Source organism: Ursus americanus, chromosome 3 (assembly GCF_024610735.1).
Source record: "Ursus americanus isolate L20-20 chromosome 3, mUrsAme1.1.p, whole genome shotgun sequence".
Taxonomy (NCBI): Eukaryota; Metazoa; Chordata; class Mammalia; order Carnivora; family Ursidae; genus Ursus; species Ursus americanus.
This window is the reverse complement of record NC_142129.1, coordinates 86,244,665-86,259,068: the sequence shown is the minus strand read 5'-3', so window position 1 is coordinate 86,259,068 and position 14,404 is coordinate 86,244,665. Positions and strand designations below refer to the sequence as shown.

At 44.3% G+C, this 14,404-nt stretch overlaps 1 protein-coding gene and 1 long non-coding RNA gene across 9 annotated transcripts in view; one reads left to right on the top strand and one right to left on the bottom strand.

The window, feature by feature from the left end:
• The window catches only part of LOC148110422 (uncharacterized), a 130,540-nt gene extending 121,641 nt beyond the window's left edge, over positions 1–8,899 (top strand). For 3 of the 4 annotated variants that reach the window (XR_015724058.1, XR_015724055.1, XR_015724057.1), the window contains 2 exons: positions 589–797; positions 6,294–8,899. This is a non-coding gene — a long non-coding RNA (uncharacterized LOC148110422). The remainder of the gene's footprint in view (positions 1–588; positions 798–6,293) is intronic. The other variant, XR_015724056.1, reaches the window with a different exon arrangement.
• Positions 1–14,011, bottom strand: part of PIK3CG (phosphatidylinositol-4,5-bisphosphate 3-kinase catalytic subunit gamma) — a 33,642-nt gene extending 19,631 nt beyond the window's left edge. For 2 of the 5 annotated variants that reach the window (XM_045793452.2, XM_087861183.1), the window contains exons 1-7: positions 13,879–14,011; positions 9,745–11,751; positions 6,728–6,793; positions 6,396–6,621; positions 4,871–4,974; positions 1,656–1,802; positions 9–99 (exon numbers count right to left, since the gene is read on the bottom strand). In XM_045793452.2, coding sequence (XP_045649408.1) covers positions 9–99; positions 1,656–1,802; positions 4,871–4,974; positions 6,396–6,621; positions 6,728–6,793; positions 9,745–11,739 — 2,629 coding nt within the window. In that variant the 5' untranslated portion in view covers positions 11,740–11,751; positions 13,879–14,011. Of the gene's footprint in view, positions 1–8; positions 100–1,655; positions 1,803–4,870; positions 4,975–6,395; positions 6,622–6,727; positions 6,794–9,744; positions 11,752–13,499; positions 13,658–13,681; positions 13,837–13,878 lie in introns of those variants that run through there. The other 3 variants (XM_045793454.2, XM_087861184.1, XM_045793451.2) reach the window with 3 other exon arrangements.
• Between the last annotated feature and the right edge of the window lie 393 nt (positions 14,012–14,404).

Genomic DNA, 14,404 nt, shown 5'->3' with positions numbered 1-14,404 from the left:
CCACATACCTATTTTGTCCCCAGTTGAAATGCAACCATATGGCAGGAGGCACAGATCCAAAGATTCAGTCTCCCAAATGGATTCCATGATTCGCAGAATCTAGACATCGAACACAAAAAACGTTTCCATTAGAAATACATATTTTAATGTATTTTTTTTCCTCTTAAAAAAAACCCGACAGTCTTATCTGGAAACACGAAATATATACATTAATGTATACCCTATAAGTAACGCTATTCTTTAGTTATCAGTGGGGTGCCCTGAAGTTCTCCTTCCTTGGGAGCCTCTTAAGTTTGGGCCTGGAGATGTTCTCTGGGAAAGAGGATGAATGGATTTGGTGTGGGGAGAGGTGGCAACCACGTTTCAGCTGCTCAGGGGTTCCACTCCAGTTATGTGTATTTTATCACCACGGCAAAAACTGTTCTGCTCTGATGTTCTTACGAGTTTTTACCCATAAGGCACTCTTGGGCAAACCCAAGGCAACACTAACAGGGATGAGAATGCTGGCTCATTTACCGAGCACTGTTTCATGTCTATCCATTGTGTTTACCCTATCACGTGAGTGTGATTATCATTCCCATTCTGCAGGTGGAGAGACAAAGGCTTCACGAGCTTTCGTACCTTGCCCTCGCCTGCCAAGCAGTGTGTCTCAGCATCAAAACAAGGACATAAAAGGCAAGTGCAAACCTCCCTGCAAAGTGAGAGGAATGACACAGTGATGCCCCGTGTTTCTGAAGCGCTTTGAATAATTTAAAGGAGTCTACAGATTTATGGGAAGTGCAACAAACCTCCAAAAGGTTTGAAGGATTTATTTTTCTTTCTTTCTTTTTAATACTTCTGGGACAATACACATAGGATTCTTGAAAAGAGAGCAAAAGGTATTATTGTTTCCATATTAGAAATAAGTGCAAGCAGAAACAGAGAATGGAAAACACGACCAGTTTTTAAATAGGCCACATTTCAATCAATGGGGTTTGCCTATTTTAAATAATCTTTAAAAACATTAGAAATGGTATTTCTACAATGGTGAGCTAGAATATGGAGAACATTACCGGTTTGCAAAGCTGAAAGTGACCCAGAAATGTTAGGAAATACGGAAGATGGTTACCGTCGATTACCATGCACCTTCTGCTCTAGTAAGCCGTTCACTCTCGCTACTTAACTGGACGATTTCTGAAATCACCTGCCTGTTCATCTTCTCTTGCTCTCCTTCCTGTCAAATCACTCACTTGAGTCTGTGTGTGGATGTATATCAAGGTGATGTGTCTAAGGAGGGCACCTGTGGGGACACAGCCCCGTCTATAAATACACACAAGGTGGATGCCAGGGGGCGAACAGGTCTGTATTTTATGTTACCATACGAGGAACGGGGTGTGTACAAGAGGGGTTAGGGGAGGGGCACCTATCTGGCTATGGGGGAAGGCTGGCTGTGCCTCTTCTCAGGGACGGCCAGAACTGGGATGCTCACTAATTGCACATCTAAGAGTCCACAGCCATGTTTCCCCCGTGAAAACTCTCTGTTACTCAATCTTTGATCACCGCGTGTGGACGGAATAGGAGAATGGGAGGAGAATCAGTAGGAGGCATTTTTGTAGATCTAACATGGAATTCTTTTTTTGGGTAATTGAAGGAAAAATTCCTGAACGGTAACGTACCTGTAAAATGAGCATGTCTTGGCGCAGATCATCACCGTGTTTAAAGATAATTCCGATCGTTTCATTGGATAGGGCTGTAGGGTCAGCACATTTAAACTCAAGCCACAGGGGCTTTTTCTTGGAGGCCATCACTTTACATTTTTCAATCTGTAAGGAAACAGTCACATGTTTCCTACACATAATGAATACATAATGTGGAGACATACATCCTCTTGCCCAGCAGGACGATAAACAACCAGTATTACAAAGCCCTAGCTGGAAAACGATGTTTAATGATTTGGGTGAAAATACAGAAAGCGTTTGCTACCAAATCTGGAAATGCTCTATGAGAGCAGGTTGCAACACCTAAAAGCAAGGATTCTCAAACTGTGTTCCAAGGAACCCTAAGAGTCTGTGGAGGTACCCAAGATGCAAGGGCAGATCCAAACCTCCGTGCACCCCCCTCCTACAGGGCCCTGGTACTCCCATGGGCCCGTTAATACAGAGCAACTCTGCCGTTTATCCAAGCTCAACATACCCTAGTAGACAAAACATAAAGAAAACCATACCAAGGCCCATCATAATCAAATTGCTAGAAACCACGGTGCTAAAAAGAAAATCTTAAAAGCAGCCTAGGGAAAAAAAGACATGTACAGAAATCAAAGATAAGAATGACAGGAGACTTATCATCAGAAAATATGCAAACCAGAAAAAAATGCTGCTGAAAGGGAGAAAACAAAAATCACCCTAGAATTCGATATCCAGGGGAAACATCTTTCAAAAATGAAGGTGGAATAAAGAGGTTTCTCAGACAAACAAAAGCTGAAAGAATTTCTAGCCAGAATACTTGCACTATAAGAAGTACTTAAGGCTGAAGGAAAATGATGCCAGATGGACACACGAGCCTATACAAAGAAATAAAGAGTCCCAAATGTGGCAGATGTGTGGGTAAATATAAAAAATGTTTCATCTCTTAAATCTGCTAAATCTATTCTTAACTGTTTAAAGCAATAATAATAACTATTATTATTATTGGGTTTATAACATATGTGGGAGTTAAAGGCATGACAAAAATAGTACAAAGGATAGGAGGAGTGTAATGGAAGTACCCTGTTGTAAGATTCCTATGCAAACATGAACTGGCTTATCATCTGAATGTAACCCAGAGCATGTGGTATTGATGTAAGGGTATCTATTTATTTATTTATTTAAAAGGTTTATTTATTTATTTTAGAACAAGTGGGAAGAGGGACAGAGGAGAGAGAGAATCCCAGACTCCCCGCTGAGTGTGGGGTCTGATGCAGGGCTTGATCTCATGACCCTGAGATCATAATCTGAGCTGAAATCAAGAGTCGGAAGCTCAACCAATCGAGCCACCCAGGCACCCCAAGGATAGATATTTAGATCAATGCAGTGGACTGGAGAATCTAGATATAGACCCACTTATGTATGGTCAGCTGATACCTGACAAAAGTGCCAAGGTATTTCAACAGGAAAACGTTAGTCTTCCCAACAGATGGTACCAGAAAAGTTGGATATTCGATTCTGAAAAATCCACACCTGATCCTTACTTCCCACTGTACACAAAAATTAACTCAAAATGGATCAAAGACTTACATATAAGAGTGAAATCCATGAAACTTCTAGGAAAAGTATTTGTCACGTTGAATTAGTATTTCTCAACTTTGGCACTGTTGCCGTTTTGGGCTAGATCATTTATCGTTGTTGGGGGGCTGGTCTGTGCATTGTACGATATTTAGCAGCATCCCTAGTCTCCACCCACTAGATGCCAGAATTGTCCCAGTTGTGACAATGAAAAAGAGCTGCAGACATTAACACGTGCACGCATGTGTGTGTGTGTGTATTGGGGGGGGGTGTCACCCCTAGTTGAGAATTACTGGATTAAACAAATATTTCTTAGGACACAAAAAAACAAACTACAAAAAAAAGTGGTAAGTTGGGCTTAATCAAAATTAAACCCTCTGCTCTTTGAAATACACTACTAAGAAAATGAAAACGCAAGCCATGGACTGGTATTTGTAAAATGTATACCTGATAAAGGATAAAGGATTTGTGGGGCGCCTGGGTGGGTCAGTTAAGGTTAAGCAACTGCCTTCAGCTCAGGTCATGATCCCAGGGTCCTGGGATCGAGTCCCGCATCGGGCTCCCTGCTCAGTGGAGAGCCTGCTTCTCCCTCTCCCGCTCCCCTGCTTGTGCTCTCTCTGACAAATAAATAAATACAATCTTAAAAAAAAAAAAGGTAAAGGATTTGTGTCTAGAATATATAAATAACCTCAAAAATAAGAAGGCAACCCACATTAAAAATGAATGAGAGATGAGAACAGAAACTTCTCAAAAAAAAAAAAAGCCCATAAAAGATACTCAACATCATCAGAGATATGCAAATAAAAGCAACATGAGATACCACTTCACCACTGGATAGCTAAAATTAAAGACTGGCGTTGATGAGGATGTGGGACAATTGGAACTCACATACATTGCTAGAATATAAAAGGTACAGTCACTTTGGAAAAACAGTTTGGCAGCGTCTCATAAAATTAAACCTACACGTACCATGAGTCCACTCTCTCGCTGTTAATTATTTACTCAAAAGGTGAATGGAAAACAAATGGTCGTATATCCACATAGGGGAATACCACTCAGTCGTAAAAAAAAAAAAAGGAACAGGCTGCTGACACACACAGCGACGTGGATGGAGCTCGAAAGCACTATGCAAAGGAAAAGAATCCAGATACAAAAACCACATATTGTATGATTCCACTTCATGAAATTCTAGGAAAAGTAAAATGACGTGACAGAGGCAGATCTGTTGTCTAAGGATGGGGGATGGAAGGAGGGAAGCACAAATTGCAAAGGCACATGAGAGAACCTTTCCTGCGGCGTCTCCTTGGGAATGTTCTCTATCCTGATTGTGGTGGTGCCTGTATGATTTGTCAAAACTCATTACACTATACACACTTACAATGAACACATTTCATTGTACATGAATGATTCCTTAAGAGAGCTGATTTAAAACCAAGTGGATGGGAGATTATCTGGTGTGGAGGCTTCTAGTAGCTAGTGCTTCGAGAAGGCCTTGACAGGAGCCCTCTTGGGGACTTTCCAGCTTCTCTGTCTCTACGTACACGTCAGCTCTGACCCACTGGGCCCCGTAAAGCGCGCACAGACAGTTTCAAGACGCAAAGACCACTTGCAGACGTCAGGGTGATACCTACCACTAGCGCTCCTGCCTTCAGTCCAGGATCGTACGGCACTCTAAAGCTCTTTGGGAGATTTGAATTCTGCAGGTTTTCGAGCTTTTGCTTAAGTTGTGAAATAACTGGAATGGTCAAAAGTGCACAAAAGTTACGTGAGTTCAAGAAGTCCACCGATATTATCTAGAACATTCCCTGAGGCCACATCTCTTTATAACATTCTATCCATATGGTCTGATGTGGAGCAGGAGCCCAGGGTGTAGGTTTCTGTCTTTGAGGAACTAACCATAGAGGTGGCAGGCTAAGTCAGGCTTACTGGGAGCAATACGACCATGACGTGTGACACAGCAGAGGACAGAAGCGTGGGAGCGAAATCTGTGGAATCTCAAGCCAGTCACGTAGGGGATGGTATTTTGAGGGTAATGCTGAGGAATGAATACTGTAGTTTTCATTCCAACGTGAAACTCTGAACTGCCATGTGGTTTGGGGAACAGACATTTGAAGACCGTATTAAATGCCATTTGGTTAGGCTTCTGTAAATTCTTTTCAAAAGGGGAAGTTAGGTTATGTGGAGACAACATGATAGCCTGAAAATTAAAGCGTTCTTCAGAATTCTAAATTCTAAGGCAAAAAATGTAGGTTAAAAATTACTTCCTGGATACCATACTGGAGGCCAGGACATGTGTTTCCCTTTCTCACTTATAATACAAATAAAAGTAAGATGATTATTACCATGATTATTTTTTAGGAGAGAGCACTATTGGTGTATTGGAAAAGAATTAAAGGGAAAAAGTGGAAATTCAGAATATTCAAAAGTTTAAGGTACTGGCTGAGTATGTTAGAGTGTGTCTATTAGGGGTCCATAAGTGCTGGGACTAGGTATACAAAAATGAATAAAAAATATCCCCTAGTTGCAAGCTCATGCAGTTTACCAGACCAGAAAGACTTGTTAATGACTATAATTTAATACAGTATCAATCCAAAGCTATGGGAATACAGAGAAAGAGTGATTGATTTTCCTAGGGGCAGAGGCAGGATTTCTTAGGGATAAGAGGATCATATTGGAAATGACTTCAGAGAGGAGGTGTTTAAGTACATTGACATATATAAATATGTATATACAAATTTTTAATTAGTTTCTCAATGATTCATTTCTTTAAAAGACTGAAAATTTGAAAATTATACACATATATTGAAAGGGAAGAAAAAGGTAAATATTTGCAAATAACTAATCTTTGCGTGCGTGCGATTGTTCTTAATACATCTTACATCAGCATAATGCTTTTCAAATTTTTCAAAGAGTTTAATATCTATTATCATAAATTCATCGTTAGCATGTATACGTGTATAGTTCAAAAAATATGAATGTGTAAAAGGAAGAGTTTTAAATTTGCTTATTCCACGGAGACAGAGGATTAAAAAATGGGTCCCTGGTTCCCTTTAGGAAGGTGTGACTTGCCTCCCTGAGGCAGAAGAATCACAGGGATGATGGCATTTGGAGATGAAGGCCTTTGGAAAGGGAAGCACGAAAACACAGCCACGGTACCTTGGGAACTGACGTCATACTTTTCCGCAGAGAGCGATTTAATATCAATGGTGACCTTCTGCAGCATCTCGATCACGTGAACTTGTTGGGAGAAGTCGTGCAGCATGGCCGTGCCGCAGCCCCTCAGATAGGCCTCCAGGAGCACGGCGAACCTCTGCTGATAGTGTCTGGACTGGGCTATCTCACTTCTCAAGAACCAAAACAAGAAATGGCCAATTCTTTTGTTCTGAGGGTGGGAACGAGAAGGGTGAAATGACTGTGACTCGTGCTCCGTCAGTCAATTCTTGCTAACTTTTGAAATGTCCCACTATGACCAAAGTGGAAGGACTTACCCTTAAGCCTCGTTTCAGCAGAAATCGGGCCAGGGCGCTGTCATGATATGGCTCGAATTTCACGGCCTGAAGGAGGAACACATGGGCACTGGTACGACCGCATTCTGTGCTGGTTAATCAGGAAAAAGGGAATGCAGGGGACACGGCCTGCCTTCCCGGGTCTCTCTGGGCTAGGCTGATGAGAATCTTACCAGTCACTCAAGTCCACCCTTTCTTTTCGAGGACACTTTGGGTCCGAGTGAACCACTTGCTTAGGGCCTGGGATTAGAAGCCAGAACTCTCTACTCACCGTTACATGCTTTTGATAACTTCAAAGGTGAAGTGGTAAGGGCTTCCCAAGTAAGCTCCCATTAAGGGCTTACTTGATTTACTGGAAGGACAGAGGGGACGTAGGGGGATGGCTGTAACAAGTCTGCAAAAGTGGAATGTGAAAGAGGTTGTTGGAAAGAAAATGGACAGTGGAGATAATAGTGCAGGTAAGGAGAAAAACATTTGTTCGATGTGAAGATCTTAAAAACCTATCACTCCCCTTTTGCTCAAGATGTGTGTTTGGCCTCGCACTGACAAGCCACCGAGCTGCCTTGCGGGCCCTTCCTGCAAGGAAACAGCAGGCCTGGACCGTCCACACAGAGTGATCACTACCCCCTGCCATGTGGCAGTGTAGACAGAGCTTTTTGTCTGGAAAGTCTCTGATGGTAGATGCTCCTTCGGGGTTAGTAGCTTTCATATCCCTTGGCTGTCACAGGGTCACTGACTCGGGTGGCAGACAGCTCTATGACTGAAGGAAAAGCCCCAATAAAATGGAAAAAATAACTAGGGATGGTGGGTGTGTATATTTGTTATGTCATTCTCTGTATTTACAGTAAGTCTGCAGAAGCTCATCATTTCAGCAGCCGTAAGACAAGCAAAGAAGATGTGTCCAAAAAGTTAGAGGGTGGATATCACCTGTAGGCACAGAGGCTTAAAATGAAATTAGAAATACTCTTAGTATTTCACTTACAAATAGAAATGGCCTTTTTTTCCCCCAAGGAGCCAAAGAAATTCCCATTCCACTTTATGTTTTCAGGCCTGGGGGGTTCTTGGTACAATTTCCAGTCCGTACTCTGGTTTTCCAGTTTGGAAATGACCGAGACTGACGTGATAATCTCTTATCCCCATGCTGTCAAAGGCGCTTCTCATGGTTGTGGGCCAGTAGGGGTCTGTAGCTGCCCTGAAGGTCTGAATTCTGAGAATGTGGTTATTTAGCCACGGTCCTGACTTCAGAATCAGTTGTAAGTTTCTAGCTCGAACGTGAGTCTTTTCGCCCTTATTCGTGTTTCACTTCTGTAAACACAATGCAGATCTCAACCAGCAGACCATTTTCATCAGGAATGAGTCATTCCGCCATATCTGAAAATGTCTCAAGTAGTTTTACAAATGACGACTCTTTCTCAGATTTACGACCACAAATTCAATGTTAGTATTACTTATTGACCTCTTTTCATTTAAAACAGTTCCAAGAAGAATGCCATTCATTTTTCAATTCCGCAAAATTGACTTGTGAAAATGACAATGAAAAATAATTCATCGGTGAATTAAATTTCCTTAATTTTCATTTGTGTTATGTCAGTATCTGAACCAGTTGGCAGAGAACAGTATTAGGTACATTTAATAGATGAAGGCAAAGGTCGAGTGTCATGTTTCAAGTATCTGCCTAATGAGAAGGTGAAGCTTCAGAGTTAAGACTGAGGATATCCAAAATGCCCATCAGAAAACTCCAGGGCCTTCCTCTAATGATAGCTAATGATTTGACAGTTTAGTGTCTAACACTTAGCCTGGCTAATCCTAAAGATCTCAGGTCAAACATCACTTACTCAGAACTGTCCCTGGTTTCCTCCAGCTAAATCGAGTAGCCCCAGGACCCCTGCCTATTTTCTCATAATACTCTGCAGTTTTCCCCCAAAGCATGTGCACAATTTGTTATGAAATATCTGTTTGTATGTGTATACATTTACTGTCGATATTCTCCATGGCACCACGAGCTATAGGGGGCGGGGGAGGGAGAGGCAGAGACGGGCTCTGTTGTGATCACCGCTCTATATCTAGCATCCAGAACGGGGGAAACACTCGGTACGTGTTGTTGAATTAATGAAGGGACATGTCTGCACTCTAAAATAAACATTTCTCTTCCAATTCCTTTACTTCCTCTTCCATGTTAAGCAGCACAATACCATCTGGGAACTGCTGTGTGCAGAACCGTGTCTCTTTTCTTTCAACTTCCTAGGTAAACCGTAGTCAAATCGCTTAGCCCCTCTGGACTACAAGGAAAGGTGTGAGAACCGGAGTGGAAACCCTGGACCAGACCTGTCTAACGAGAGGGGCTTTTGAGGTGCCACTCAGAGAGGAGATGTTATTCTATGCATGGTGAGGAGTGTGATCAGAGAGGCTGACCTTTTCTTTCCAGGACACACCATCCTGACACGGGGTTGATGCAGGATGTTGGAGGCAGTGAAAAGAGCAGGGTCTGGAATCAGACCTCCTGGGCTTGATTTCTGGTCTGATTCTTTCCAAGTATGTGACCTGGAGCACATTACTTAGACTCTCCACGCTTCTGCGTCCTTATACATAAAATGCAAATGTTAATTTGACCTCTATCATAGTTGGTGGGAGAATTCAATGCAAGAATACAGGAAAAGATGCAAATCACTTGGAGCCTCAGAGTCTGGGCACAAGGGAGCCTTCAATAAATTGGCTCTGTCACTCATACAGTGAATGAGAACAAAGTACTCCTGTAGGGCTAGTTTTCCTAAAAAGCAAAATTACTTATGTTTTCAAAATGCTTATTGGCAACCCCTCCAAGAGAGTAAAAAGGTAAATGGGACAGTTGACTGCTTTCTGACGTGGCTTCATCAGATCTACTGTGACTGACTGTGACACTGTGGACAAAGGGCATTTGAGGACAACTGCATGGGAAGCCCGCGGACATGCAAATAACCCGTTTGAGAAGAGTGCTCCGTGGAGCACAGAAGCATCCCTACCTGGACCAGCTGTAGCAGGTAATGCAGGACATCATCGTCCTCCAAGCTCTCCAGCTTCTGAACTGCGATGGCTCTTACGTTTTCGTCTGAAAAGTTGCAGTCCAGAAGTTGCATCGTTAACCCAACATCCAAAGCACTTTGGTCCCAGACCTCCCGTCTGGCTAACAGTTGGTATGTTTTGGCTACAATTTCTTGCTGTCCCCATTTTACGGAGCTAAACAGCTTAGGATAGGCCTTTGGGTGCTTAAGACTTTCATATCTAAAATGCCAGAGCAATTCTTTGTCCTCTGCCGTGAGGGGGTTAAGTGGATCCGTGGCTATGATCGCCTCCAGTTGCTTCCGAAGCTGATTGGGCATCTCTGCTCGCACCCGGTCCCCTTCGGGGTCAGGGGTGGGCCGATGCTTGGGCAAGGCGATTGGGTGACAGTAATTGTCCAGAAGAATGGAGATGGACATGGAGTTCTCCTTGTCTGGGTTGGTCGCCGACGTGAGCTTGTCGGCATTGAAGCTCCCCTGGTCTTCTCCCTTTCCCGAGATCTGCCACATGTGGAGCACGTACTCCCCGTGGCGCAGCAGGAAGCGGTGGTCGATCAGCAGCAGGTTCACGTAATAGAGCAGCTGAGCTTTGCCTTTGCCCTCCGAGCCCGGAGTGTCTGCGGAGCCCTTGCCGGTTGGCGCCGGAGCTTTGCTGCAGTAGATCTGGAGGTTCAGCAGAGCCCCCCTGGGTAAGTCTTTGATTTGGATACTGAACTCAAGCCACACGTTCCAGAGCACCTCCTCCGTGAAGGGTTTGGGGCTGGTTCTCCTTTGGCACAGGACCTGCTGCCCGTGCTGGATGTTGGCCTCCACAAAAACTGTGAGGTCAGCATTCCGGGGCAGCACAGGGATATCAATGCCTCTGATTTTGACCCTGAACTTCCGGTCGCAGTCCCACAGGGACACGGTGAACACACTCTCGTGGTCCTTCCCGTGGATGGTCAGCTGCTCGTGGTAGCCGGTGACTCCCGTGCAGTCATCCACCAGCGGCCACTCTTCTTTCCTCACCTCGTCCAGGGCCGGGTCTGGAGGCGAGTCCAGCACCAGGTGAATCTCTTCTCCGTTCTTGAGGCAATGCCTCACCCACTGGAAGTTCTTGATGGGCGTTTCGCCTACCAGGTACTCGTCCCGGCCGCAGACGCGCAGCACAAAATCCTGTTCGTTTTGGCTCTCGGGGATATCCAGCAGAGACTTCTTCTTGGCCATCTTGGTGAAGAAGCTCTGGAGGATGGTGCCCGGGGTGTCGTCGGCCGAGACCTTGATGGTCTGGCTGGTGGTGCTGCGGTGAATGACGATGAAGATGCAGTTGTTGGTAATCTTCTTCAGCAGGTACTCCGGGAGGGGCTTGGAGGTCACCCATGGGTGCATGGCGTAGAGCTTGGGGTCGCGGCCGGCCACCTCGACCATGCGCGGAGTGACCAGGCGGCGGCGCGTGAACTCGAGCTCGTTGTCGTGCACGTTGCTGACGTCGGTGACGTCGTAGCCAATCAGGGCGGTGAGCTGGCGCTGGAAGGCCAGCGTCTCGTCCGACGGTGCGCGCCGCTGCACCACGTGGATCTGGCCCGGGCTCCGGTGCAGCACCTGCCAGTAGCGCAGGCAGTCCAGGGTCTGTACCACCTGGTGCTTGTCGTAGATCTCGTACCACTGGCCCTTCTTCTGGTAGAGCAGGAGGAAGTGGTCCGGGCCGAGCCGGTGGTAGAAGTCTGCCGCCACGCTCGTCTCCAGCGCGCGCAGCCACACTTGGGCCTTCATCTGCTCCACGTTGCCGTGGCCGGCCACGTGCAGCAGCGCCGTCTCGGGGGTCTTGCTGTGGCGCTGGCTGGTGGGCAGCACGAACTCGATGGGGATGAGCTCCATGGAGGACAGGCTGGCCGCGGAGCTGCGCGGCTTCATCCTCCGGCGCCGGCGGCGGTTGTCCTCTCTCAGAACCACGGGCTGCTCATAGTTCTCCAGCTCCATGCCCTACGCGACCTGGGAGCAGAGACACAGAGGGCTCTGTCACAGGGAAGGCACTTTCTGTTTGCGTTTTTCGACGAGGTGGCAGAAGGAAAAGGGCGAAGAATGGCAATGATGCGCGCAAGAGGATGGGGGGTGGGGTTGGATTCGGGGCCCATGAATCATGATTTCGCCACTTAGTATCCGGCTTCCTTGGGGCTAGTTCAATAATCTCTGAGCCTGTTTCCCACCTGTCATTTGGGGTTAGGACTACCTCGGAGGGTGAGGTAAGGATTAAATAAGGTAATATCTTTGTTCAGTATGGGCAATGGGTATATGGGGGTTCATTAATCATGTACTTTCATTATGTCTGAAATTTTAATTAAAAAGAGCGAGGGAGATGGAAAGCACTCATTTCGCACGGTCCCTGACATGTTACAATGGCTCCAGGTGGTAATTGTTGTTCTTAAGTTACTGAAATGGATAGAGGAGTAAAAGCCAGTTAAAGGGCCGAGTTCTAATTTACAAGGTGCAGTGTGAGATGCTGAAACCCCCCACTTCGAAAACAGGCCTTCAACTTGTTTCCTCTTTGTTCAGTCTTACACTTCTCCTTGGGACCCAGACACCCCACCCAACCACCCTGCACATTCTTGATTTTCAAACTGTCTGGATTAGGTATCTACTCCCTAGCCAACTTCCTGTCTATTTCTTTTCATTTTTTTTCCTTTCTAGTTAGGAAAGGTGGTAATTTCATTGATGATATTCAAAACCATCAGAATGGGTGAAGTTGCAAAGTAAGAACATTTGCAGGTATTTAAGTTTCTGAATTGGGAAACGTGTACACATCCCGGCTGTCACGGCAACATTAAGGCAGTATCTTGGGGGAGTCACCCAAGGCTGTACGCGTCTAGTAGGAATTTTCAGATGTTTGTAATTTTGCACCAATTCATTCCATCTGCTCTGCCTTCCATAGTGGAGAAGCCACAGGATGGAAGGAAGGATTTCTGGATTCCACTGACCTGCTGTTTGGACCCCAGTAGATAATTTAACTTCTTTTTTGCCCTCATATTTTCATTTCTGTAATGAGAATTCACCAATTTATTCTCATCAGTTCACGCTTTCCTAAATCTTTAATAAGTACCTACCCTTTCCAAAGCACTTCAGTATAAATGTGACAGAATGCAATAGGAAATACTTCAAATACAAAAAAATATTAAAATTGGAATACAAACGAGGGGTTTTGATTTTAATATTTAGTATCACTGCATTGTAAGATATATTCCAAATAAGAATCAAATATTGAAACAAAAATGAATGTTTCAGAAAATACCATTTATTCTCTTAAATGACTAATGTTAGTGAGATTCATAACTACTTATTTCCTCAAGAAATAGCGGGCCATTTGATATATACCAAAAAGGAGAGTTTGATTAAAAGATAAGAAAGACAAGTTTCATTTGTTCCAAACTTCTATTCAAATCTTGACCTAAACTTACTTTTAAAGTCAATATTCCCTCTCTTCAAATACAATGAAGTTATATTTAGTGAAGACACAAAATCAGTTGTCCCAAAGGACTATCTCTTGCAGCTTTGAATTCACTGTCTGGGCTGTTGCTACATTATAGATTAACTGCCAAAGACAAGAACCTAAGATATATTTATATTGACACCAAGTCCAAGTTGAGGCAAAAGACAAATACACAGCCATCCCTTCTGCCTCAGTGATACCAAACAATCTTACAAGATACAAGATGCAGAAGAAAACCGGCTGGCTAAATACTCACGGCTTTCCTTCATGGCTGAGGCTACGGAGCTTTCTGCTCTTAAGAGAAGGCGTCAGAAACACCGTTAGGCACAGCAGGCACTAAGCATGCACTTGTAAGAACTTGGAGCCCGGCTGGCACGAGCTCCAGTGCCCTCCCCCTTCCTCCCAAACAAAAACAAAACAAAACAAAACAAAAAGTACAGATGCACCTGCAAAAGCTTTTGCCGGAACCTTGTGGATATCCACACGTCTAGGTTGGACTAGACAATGAAATGGAGACATTCAGCGGTGTCGCAAGAACCGACAACCGTTCCAGATAACAATATTCTAGCTGAGACGGAAGTGTCACTATTCTGAGTCAGACCCAACAAAGGGCAAAAAATAGAAGGAAGTAATACCTGATAAAGCAGCGGAGGTGATGATGCTGAAGGATCATTTGTTTAATTTTTGAAAACAAAACAAATTCTAATCTACCCAGTGCTCCTCTAAACTCTTCTGCTTTTCTGGGTCTCCCTTCGTATCCAGATGCAGAGGAAGTGTTGCAGTTACCAGGAAGGAAGTTTTAACCGAGTTGATTATACGTGTGATTGCTCATTTTAAAAGTGTCAGAAATGCATTTCCTGTTATAGCACAGAGTGAAGCACGAGAGTGAACAATGTTTACCATATATATATATTCTCCTCTTTGAACGAACTTTTTAGAAGGAGAGAGACTGAAACAAATTAAAATACACATTCATAAGACATATACACATGAGACAGAAATACTCTTTCTAGATACTTTGGAGAAGAAAAGGCCTAACAGCCACAGTATTAGAGAAACAGCCTGGTAAGAAGACTTTTAAGAGCCAAATTAAACCCATTAGTCCTGCAAAGCTCATTGAATTAATTTTTTTTTCATGGGAATTCAAATGAACCCTTGTTT